The 10,590-nt window shown below is 41.1% G+C and overlaps 1 protein-coding gene across 1 annotated transcript; it reads right to left on the reverse strand.

The window, feature by feature from the left end:
* Positions 1-1,288: 1,288 nt before the first annotated feature.
* casd1 (CAS1 domain sialic acid O acetyltransferase 1) lies at positions 1,289-10,574 on the reverse strand. The gene is made up of 19 exons (XM_030789135.1): positions 10,501-10,574; positions 9,155-9,484; positions 7,845-7,941; positions 7,535-7,655; positions 7,029-7,067; positions 6,744-6,806; positions 6,440-6,484; positions 6,227-6,350; positions 5,879-6,093; positions 5,351-5,773; positions 5,088-5,177; positions 4,764-4,883; positions 3,662-3,818; positions 3,473-3,552; positions 3,213-3,314; positions 2,929-3,069; positions 2,379-2,456; positions 1,807-1,899; positions 1,289-1,600 (listed from the first exon to the last, which is right to left on the reverse strand). Exons 2-19 carry the CDS (start codon positions 9,459-9,461, stop codon positions 1,334-1,336), a joined length of 2,562 nt encoding a protein of 853 aa, XP_030644995.1. The 5' UTR covers positions 9,462-9,484; positions 10,501-10,574; the 3' UTR covers positions 1,289-1,333.
* Between the last annotated feature and the right edge of the window lie 16 nt (positions 10,575-10,590).

The raw sequence follows: 10,590 nt of genomic DNA on the forward strand, positions 1-10,590 counted from the left end.
CAAGACAAGCCCAGCTGGTCCATCAGGTTTCACTGCCACTGAATGAACATGTCACAGCTATTGAGACTACACTATGTGTCTTAAAAAGTCTCCTGTCAAGCAAAGCACACACTCATTTTCTGTCCACAGCAGTGATTTGATCCTATTCCCTGGAGTATATAACATTACAGATTCAGTCTGAGATATGAGCTGTTGAACTGTAAAGTTCTCTCTCACCCACACACACACACACACACACACAAAGATAAGGTCTGATTGTTCTGAGAGATTCGTCCCTTAGAACCTGGTACAAATGAAACATACAGCGATCCATAAGGAAGGCAATAGATCCTACTTCTTCCCCTTCAGCGTTGCTATGCATATATTACTTTGTTGCATACAAAATGATTTTCAGTAGTTCACTCGATGACCATTGTCACTGTTCATGTTAAGTGATCACTTAATAACAATAATAAAGAGGGCAATATACATTTGTTGACAGCTCACAGGTGTTTTGAACATCTGAAACCCACTTATAGTTATTCACTATGTAACAATTATTTACAACAGTGGTTCTTTTCCTGTCTGTTGTCTGATCACTAAAACGGTTCAAACGAACTTCCTAAGGAAGCCTGATAAGCAACTACAAATGAAGTGCCAAGGCAATGCATTACTTCACATTTAGCAGTCATGGGCATCAAGGTACAGAACAAAAGCAAAAAAACCAAAACAAAACAAAACAAAACAGAACAGAACAAAACAAAAATGCGACACAAATGTACCCCTGTATAAAAAGAAGCTTAATTTAAATCTTTTAAATACCAAACACAGAACAAATAATTCAGTTCAAGTACACAGACTGGACGGAGAGGGGGGGGGGGGGCTCTTCTCCTGTAAACTGGGTCTTTTTTTTTTTCCGGTGAGAGCTCGGGTCCAGGTTCACGGACAAATCGAACACCGGTGCCACAGTGAGCTGGGACAAGGTCACAGACGCCCGTGTGCTTTGCTTCGCAGCTTGCAAATCGCCAACACTCTTTCGGTCCTTGTCTGCTGTAAACAAAGCTTTTGTAGTCTTGAGCGGCGTTACTGATTCGCAAAGGTCGCCTTCAGCCCCTCCGTCGCAAGCGTGGTCTAATTTGTGTTTTCGAGGAAAGAACCTTGCCACTGAGGAGTATGTGGAGAGGCGAGAGAGGAGCAAGCTACCTGGGCTGGTAGGGTGTGTTCACTCTGGGCTCCTCCAATGATTATTAAAAAGAAAAAAAAAAAACAAAAAAAAACCTCAGAGGAGTTATGTGCTCCATGGCTCAGTTTTGCTGGGTAAGCGTGTACGTCCTAGACCCCCTCCGCCCCCAGGTCAGTGACCGGCGTTCTGCTCCCACTGTGAGAGGACTAGTACCACCACCAGGAACACCGCAGCAGCCAACAGTCTCTTCAGTAAAGGTGCCGTCTCTTTAGGGATTGCCACCTGGGCCAGGTCATTGGTGATCTGTGAGATCTCATGGGCCACACAGACGAAGATGAAGCTGCTGATGGTGATGTTGAGAGAGGGGTTTCCTGGGATGAGGACCAGAATGCCCTTGGTGTCTGCAGCCAGCCAGATGTGATACTGACAGATGAAGAGCTACAGACGGGAAGGAGAGGAGAAAGGGGATAAAACACACGTGTACCACATAAGGCATACACGCCCCGCAGCTTCAAAAAGACAAAAAGCCTTTGTTAATACAATCATATGTGCATATTAATTTACATCAGCATATTAATGGTCTGTTTTGACAGAAGGATTCTGGTTTGACGTGCGCTGTTCTACCCGTCGAAAGCCGACCTTACCTCTAACGAAATCTTCCCGAACCATGCAAAGAATGAGCTGTACAGCGAGCGGGCATAACCAGGGATGTTCCTGATTAGAATGAAAGCCAAAATCTACAGGGAGGGGGAAAAAAAAAAAAAGGTGCTTTGAGGAGAAACCACATGACTTAAGGGAACAGATGCCTCTTTTATAAACATGTATTCATTTTAAATCCTAAACAACTTCCTTTTCTTTGTACGTTTAAAATGCTCCACTTCCTCCATAGTTTCCATTTAAGCCACACGTTAGCTGTAACTAAATGATCTTCCCAATGCTTTCATTTAATCGATGATGAAAGATAACAGAAAAAGTTCAACGGCAAGGTATTTTTAATAGCAAATTTCTTTTTAAAAACACTTCTTGACAGATGTCTGGATGCTTTGATTACTTAGATTACTATTACTCTCTCTCTCTCTCTCTCTCTCTCTCTCAAACACACACAGCTGGATTTTCAGTAGGTTTATCCTGTAAGAAACACACATCAGATTGGCCGGGACATGAGCAAAGAAGCACACTGTGCAAGTCAAAAGCAGAAATCAAGGCAGGTTTTTACCTGGACAACTGAAATGTAGGGATGCATCTCATTGCACTCTGTCTTGTTTTTACAGCTACTGGCCCATATGGAGTATGTCTGTGAGAGATAAGAGTGGGTCGTAAGAAAAGTCATGCTCCTGGAGAGGCCAAAGCGGTGTATCTGCCGGACAGTCTAGGGCTGCAACGATTAATCCATGACGTTGACGCTGAAAATGCGCCGACATCAATATTTCAAACCGACGCATCATTTTTTTTTTATGAATTTATCTTTTTGATTTCTAAATTATTTGATAAATATATCGACTATTCCACTCGATTAGTTGATAGAAAACTAGTCGTTAGTGGCAGCCCTAGCAGCAATGACACAGTGATATTGAAGAAGGAAAACATTTGTTATAATGAATCTAAGCATTTTGGAAAACAAAAAGGTAAATTCATTAAAAAAAATTAAATAAATAAAAACGACGCATTGGGTTAAAACACTGATGCGTTTTCAGTGTCGAGATCATCGATTCCGTCGCTTAATCTTTGCAGCCCTAGCAGACACAGGGGCCTGGTCTCTTTCTTACCATGAAGGAGACGACAGAAACGAACAGCAGGCAGTTGGAGATCTTGTTTGAGAAAAGGGGCTCTCCTTTACCCTCAGACAGAAGCTGACATTTCTGCAGTACCAAGTAAACAAGGGCAAACAGCATCCCGTTGATCACCGCCTTCAAAATGTAAAGCAGACAAAATACACAAACATTAAAAAAACAAAACAGAAAAAAAAAAAAAAAAAAAACACACAACATAACAGAGGTGGGGGATAAATAATTGGATGCAAATATGTCAAAGCAATATTAGTGTAACTTACAAATCTGTCCAGCTTCCAGCGGAACCACCACTCGTGAATGCTCCCTTGCAGCTCAAAGAGTTTTGAAATGGGCCATATGGAAAAAATACCCTCAAAGAACCCCTGAAACGTATAACCACATATTTCACACATCCAAATTTACTCTGGACTGTGATGTGACATATACTAAACAGATCTGAATGTACATGCTTAATGAAAGTTCTCTTTACCAATAATAATTTGAATTGATAACATGAAAAAAAGGGGAACCTGTGAATTACCTGTGAATAAGCAAAGAAGCATATGAAAAGAAGCAAGCCCAAGAGTTTCATCAAAATACCAAGGTGCCAGATACCACTACCTGCAGAATAACACAAAAAGTGTACAAACAGTTGAAATTTGTAGTGATGTTTTCTATATGATTGACATAATCACATTGTAATGTGATGAGAGCGGGTCAGAAACAGTACCATTGGCTTTCTTCTGGAGAATCTGAGGCCACATTGCCATAGTGATGTAGATTACAACAAACCAGAAGGTAACTAAAGGCACAAAGTAATAGAACTGGTAAGACCGGTCCATGACCAAGCAGAGGACCACGACAAGAAAGTTGAGTCTGAAGAGCACCTGCAAGTAAATATAAAGACAAGGAGAGTTATATATAGACAAGATGTGTTCACGTGTGTTCTTGCGCTCACATGTACTAGTCAAACGACGTCTCCCACCGCCCAAGTTAAATTCCTATGCTAAAGAATGTGAGTACTGAGAAAGGTTTAAATACCTGGATGTGTTACTGATCTGCCCTAACGACTGAGGACGCAACAGTTGGTGACTTGATAACAAGAGCAAACTGTCTCATAATTCACTGTGATATCTTTGCAATGCTGCGAGAAACAAGTCAAACTTGCTTTAGATATGTTATTGCAAACACCCAAATCTTCTTCATCAGGAAGCTCAGTGGTAATCATAGATAAATTAGCAGTGGCCGACAGTGAACATAAACCGAAGGGCAAATTTTTACCATTACAGTTGGCAACTCCCTTCCGTAATGTCATATCAACCATCAGAGTATCAGACTACCCATGCTGCCTTCGCTTGTCAACCTCACCAACATTTCACATGGGCGATTGCTGAGGAGACCAGAAACCTCATCATATAATGTTTAAATATTAACTTAAACTGACAGGCCGGTAAATGTCAGTTTAATGCTGGTGATATCACCTGAGCCTGGAGGTGTGTTGTGTGCTTGCTAATGTACAAATCTCAAATTTTTAAGTGTATATTCCGTTCTCCAATTCTTATGGGTCCGTCCTCACAGATAACTGGCATCAACATTCTTCCTAAGAACTCAAGTCCCTTCTTTGTGTATCTTATGTAGCTACGATCTATAAACCAATACTGAATAGAAATAAGTCCCCAAGGCTTTGGAAACACAGACAGGAATTCCTTCACAACTGGCATATGGCACCGTTTATTTACACTGAGCTAAGAAAGGCCAGGTGTACGCCACATCCTACGTAGGTATGGTCTATAAACCAACAATAACGGCAAATACAAGCATGCAAGGCCAACCTGGCAAACTCTGTAAAGTCCAAAGTCTCCCTTCAGCCAGAAGAATGAGAAGTGTCCATAGCCTGTCTGAAAGAGATACGCTGCCACCAGGACACGGACATGCATGTACACAGGAATGAACTGAAAGAAAAAGGACAAAGTCGAGCAGTGAACCAAAAGAGAACTGCACGTTGCTTTCAAGTCGCTTTCAGGCTGTACCTTAAAGTGCCTTTTTTTTTCTTTTTTTTTTTTTAACTTTTGACCATAATGCTACATTTAAATGAAGTTTAAGTAAAGTAAGGTTAGTTAGGGGTAAAGTTATGGAGTACAACTCATAAACCTTACAGCACTGGCTCCAGATATGTGATATATGAGAATGACCAACTGCATCCAGCCCTTCCACTCATCAGTCTGCTCTCGGTTCAGCACTTTGCTCTGAAAAACAGCAATAGGAAAAAAACAAACAAACAAAAAAAACCCACTGAGCACGCGCCAAAGAAAGGTCAGAAGAAAAAAAAAAAAAAAGAGCTTCATATAGATCACTCAAAATTGTTTCTTTATCTATAACATTAAAATTCATATTGGAGATCTTAAAGCATTTCCTCTACCTCCTTTGTGTTCTCACTGTAGAAGATCCCCAAGACAAATATGTAAATCAGAGGAATGAAGAAAGTAGAGTGCGTGTAGAATTTCTGCTCTTTCATGAAGATGTCTGCCCGGTCGCATAAGTAAAAGTACGCCATGATGAGTCCCATCTTACAGATGGCAAAGAACGGCCCTTTTGTGTTGAGTGGCGTGACCGCTGACGGAGGTTTCTTCTCTTCGCCGCTCTCGACGTCAGACACTGGCTTGCTCTTGCGATGTCTGCTATAACCCAGCACGTGGAGCACTACGAAACCGACGATAGCCAACAGGAAGAGTACGCCCGCCAGTTTCTGCAGAATGCTCGGAGAACCAACAGTCTGACAGCAGGAGCCGTCGATGGGCCTCAGAATCTTGTTGCACACAGAGTTCATAAGGATCATGGCGCCCTAACAAAAGTGCAAATGAACAGACCGAGAGCAATTAAGAAGTCATCTATACGCATCTGAAGAAACGGCATGGTTGTTTCTAAAAAAAAAACACAAGGGACTTACCACATCCCTGGTACTCTCAGGGAGATGCAAACCATCAGCTGACTGTGCGATGGTCTCTTTAGCAGCTTGCTGTGTGGCCCTCAGAAACTTCACACTGGCCTTGGTGTTCCTTCCGCTGGTGCTAAGAGCATTAAGGGCCGCTTCATTGTAGTTGTCTATCTGCTCATTTGTGATCATCTTCCGATTATCATTCAGTGTCTCCTCGTGCACTGGATCTATAAACAAAGGGGGGAAAAAAATGAAAAAGCATCCTAGAAGCAACCTCTGACCCAAAGCAATCTTTTGACTTCTTCTTGTCTTTCATACTACGTTTTTCAGAGAAATTGAACTGATAACTTTTATACTAACCTTGTAATACCCAATAGATTTCACTGCGCTCTGCTAGCTTCTCTAGCGGAGATGCTATGAATGTAAGGTTTGTTTTGTATTGTGACAGTGCCCAGTTGCTGCCATTGTGCAGTTTGATGGACCACTAAGAATATGGAGAGAGAGCATCAGTTAAAATGAGCAAAAACAATCAGATCCTAACATGTAACTTCTTGCAAGGGCTCTTAGACTCACCGTTGCGGCTCCAATGATAATGACATTTGGCTGTGGTGAAGCTCCCTACCATGACACAAAGGATAACCAGAGATTACTTTTAAAAGTTTCTGAAACGTCCTTTAAGTACCATAAAATGACCTTAGGCTCCTTAATAATTCCAATTCACAGTTCAAAATAAATGTTAGTCAGTGACAGCAGTTTAAGGGAAAAAGTCCAGCACATCATACAACCTAGATATTTCTTGTAGAACACTTTTTAAGTTAAGAGGTTCTATGAATAAATTCAATGTATTGTTGTGCATATTACGCTATATTCTCTTTACCTCAGTCCAAGACAACAACTGTTCCTTCATAGAGTTATTCACTTCTGGATACCACAGGAAATCCTATAAACAAGGGTAACATTTTGAGGCTCATTTGAAAGTAATAACATTGTAATTTAATATCTGTTTTGAATCAACACAGCAAACTTGCAAGTGGCAAACCAAATGAGGGTGCAGAGTTAAGTGTTAATAGGTGCAATGTAACTCTAGGAGAGAACTTCTAAAAATCTGCTGTGAAGACAAGATCACGTATAAGAGAAAAAAGCAGAACTTTTGAAAACTCACCACATTGATAGAAGATTCTGCATAGGGAATGTTTTCATGCTGAAAGAGTTGTGAAAATAACAAAGGTGATAAAACATGTTTATTTTGCCTCACTTTGGAAGAGAGTGAAATACCATCAAATTATGACAATAACTAAGCTATCACATGAGAACACCCTATTGGTTCACACCCTTTCTTTGGGTGGAGTCCAAGAATTTCACAGTCTAAATTAGGTATCTGCTTGGTACACAATGTTCTGTGCAATCAAGCATTGATAATGTTTGGTTGAAATGAAACAAAGCAATGAGAAACATGAAAACAGTAAATGGATTACAGAATGTACACAAAGAAGGGCGTTTTTCTGCAAACAGACGTTTCACACAGAACTGCTCAAGTTCCTTAACAATGAAATGCAGTTTCTCTAAACTACTCAACAGTGAGGAAAAAACCCCAAAAACAAAACAAAACCAAACCAAACCATGAGCTGCTTCCACACACTGAGACTGGGAAATACTGAGCACACAAACCTTGTTCCCATCTTCTCTTGACTCAGGATTGATAATTCTGATGTACGCATAGAAAAGCTGTCGGATTCTGGAGTCGCCAACAAATGCTATCTTCTTATGTTTAAGGCAAGTCTTTGCTTCACTGAGAGGTAAACAAACAAATTTCAAGGCTTCAAAATTTAATATTTAAACATGAACCTCAGCATCATGGAGTAAAGGGAAGACTGACGAGGCATTTAACAATAAACAACAATAAAGCGTTTTTACAGACTAACTATATTCAAGTCACTGCAATTAATGTGCTACTGCAACGCGTCGCAATGTAACTTACGTGCTTTTATATTTGTGCATCATGCAGCCGTCTGGCTGCCACACGTTTTCCCCAAGGAATCGTCCATTGGATAGGAGCCACTCACATGTGTCACTGCCTACAAAAAGACACCCAGAAAGTCATCAAAAATAAACCACAGAAAGAAACACGTACACAAAACACTGAATTTTCGAATCATCAGACATCTCAAGAGATGACGTTTAAAGTTTAATGGGCACTTGGGTACTGAGAGATTTGTACAGGGGTCAGGCCAATCTTAAAATGAAGCTTTATGCACTGTGAAACACTTTTGTGAAATATACTTAAGTCCATTACTTAAGAGTGATTCTTCCTGTCGGCTTCGGTTGTGCAAACCGTATGCTACCGTGTCCGCGTTGAGAGGACAGCAGCTAATACACAAACTAGCTAAACTAAATCAACAAAGGAGAAATTCCACAATAGCACACAAGGATATATCCTTGTATGCTTAACTGCCTAATTACTTTGCTAATGCCACCTTGCCCTAAATCTAGACTATGATATTCCTTACGGTTCAGATCACAGTAATCCTGATGTCACTTGAGATTGACAGTACATACAAAAACACTTCTATTTTCAGACCAAGACGAGTCTAGCTACATTAAAATAATCAGTGGTCTTACAGCGAAATGGACAGTATTTTAGACTAACATTAGCCATTACAATATCTGTTTTTTTCTTTTCTTTAACCCTTCCAGCCATCATGAAATTCGCTTTCTCAGATCCGTTGCTGGGTATAGCAAATGAGCCAGAGCACATCCAAAGGGAAGGGAGACTACAGTGGACAAACTACTCAAGTTAAATACGTTTCCTCACCCTTTACGGAGAGGTGACAGCTCATGTATTTGTGAGCACTGAGTTTGCAACAATTCTACTATGTCTAGCTCACACTGGCTAGAGTGACCACATACCCTCGCAAAGGAAACATAAACAACGAGCACGAAACCAATCCACCTGCAGCGTGATGCAGCTAGCTCGCTAACGCTAACAAGCGTTGATTTGTTTTTATGCACAGCTACATAAATTTGGCGGATAATGTACATTGTAAACCAAGGCTGCAATTATAAGCGCTTATAGGACCAATCTTCCCAATGTGCATTCTGGGCATGCTGTAAATCAATGCAACTTGCTAGCTTGTAAGCCGGTGTGCTCCAGCAGCAGTAAGGCTAAACTAGCTGTCATACACAAGCGTTTCATCAGTTAGCTGAAAAGAAAGCATATGTAACAAGAGCGAGCTAGCTAGCTACCAAATGGCACCCTGATGCACCAAGTATAGTTTGTCTGCAACTTACCTCCGTAATACCGAGAGGCAGAATGAAACACTGTGAGAAGAATGACGGCTGCGAGAGACAGTAACTTTGCATTTTTAATGCTGAAATACTGATTTATTTCCCGTTTGCCTAGGCTATAGGCCAGGACCGCCATCTTGGCTCCTCCATGACAACAAGCAGACAGACGGTCTACAACAGAGTAGCGGAAAGCTGAGTACACCGCTGCGTGGGCGCCTCCACCATCTCCAGCAGTCGGTGGTTCTGCAGAGAGCGATGCTGCTCCTAGCGCAGGGGCTGCCTCAGCCACAAGAAGTTCTCTGTCGTCCATCTGAAGATTCTCTGCCAGTGTCTCTGAAACAATGTATGAGATTCACACTTTTTGAACGGCTACTTGAATTAAAAAAAAATATATTGTGCGTACATTTCATGTCACCGGTAGAGAGATCAGACACTGTAATGAGAGTTTGTTACACGTGCTTTGCATTTAAAAGAACCTGTCCGATTGAAACATGTTAACCCGGTTTGACCGCTCTTTAGACACACTTCCCAAATATGCTCAGCTAAACGCAGAATAGCCAACTCAAATGGACCAAGAAGATGCAAGAAATAAATTAATTTGCCCAGAATTGTCGTAAAGATTCAAGGGGGCCTAAGTGAAAGGTATACTTAAATTCTTAAACACTCCAGCTTATGCGTCATTCAACTTGTATGGAAAATACTTAGGCCTACATTTATGTTTAAAGGGACACAAAACATCTACCGACAAGTGTGATTTTGGCTAATTATAGGATTGGCTAATTGGGGTGAGGGTACTTTCAAGACGCGCTCCTGACAAATTTTGTGCTCATCCAAACTTATCAGTCAGTGAATGTGAATGTGTGTGTGTGTGTGTGTGAGAGAGAAAATAAATAAATAAAGTTTATCTATAACAACAACTACATCAGCAATACCCCCCAAAAAGTTTCAACACTTCATCAAGAGCTCGCAAAAGAGATGTGGAATTTATGTACATGAAGCAGAAGAACTTTCTCTAGGAATTTGAAAATAGACAGACTCTCATTCCAAAGCCAAATGTACTCTAATGGGCTACTGTTTTGCTGCCGCAGACAAATTTTTAACATCGCAAAAGAGAAATTATCCTTTTAGTTTGATATGGGCACACACTGGTAGGCGTCACTTGTGTAGTTTGAGGTTTTCTGGAGAAGCGTCTGGGGCTCTGCAGACAGATATTATACGTTTTCTGCGGCGCAGTCTGACGTGTAACGTCGCTACCTTCCCTTCCCTGAGACGCTCCAAAATATCGATGGTCTTAAACTACTGTTCAAAGAATTAACACGGAGAAATAATATTTGAAATCTCGTACCCACCTTATGAGTGCGCCTTTTACAGGTGTAAGCGTAAATCTAACCGCAAGCTGAACTGAAATGAAGTAAGAGGGAGTTTGGCGGCTGCTGTCA

This window comes from Chanos chanos, chromosome 12 (assembly GCF_902362185.1).
Source record: "Chanos chanos chromosome 12, fChaCha1.1, whole genome shotgun sequence".
NCBI classification, from domain to species: Eukaryota; Metazoa; Chordata; class Actinopteri; order Gonorynchiformes; family Chanidae; genus Chanos; species Chanos chanos.

Coding starts and splice junctions, on each gene's coding strand:
- casd1 (XM_030789135.1), bottom strand. CDS start 9,461: ATGGACGACAGAGAACTTCTTGTGGCTGAGGCAGCCCCTGCGCTAGGA. Junction 5,178..5,350: donor ACAGTGAGAACACAAAGGAG/GTAGAGGAAATG, acceptor GCTGTTTTTCAG/AGCAAAGTGCTGAACCGAGA. Junction 3,553..3,661: donor TCTCCAGAAGAAAGCCAATG/GTACTGTTTCTG, acceptor GTTATTCTGCAG/GTAGTGGTATCTGGCACCTT.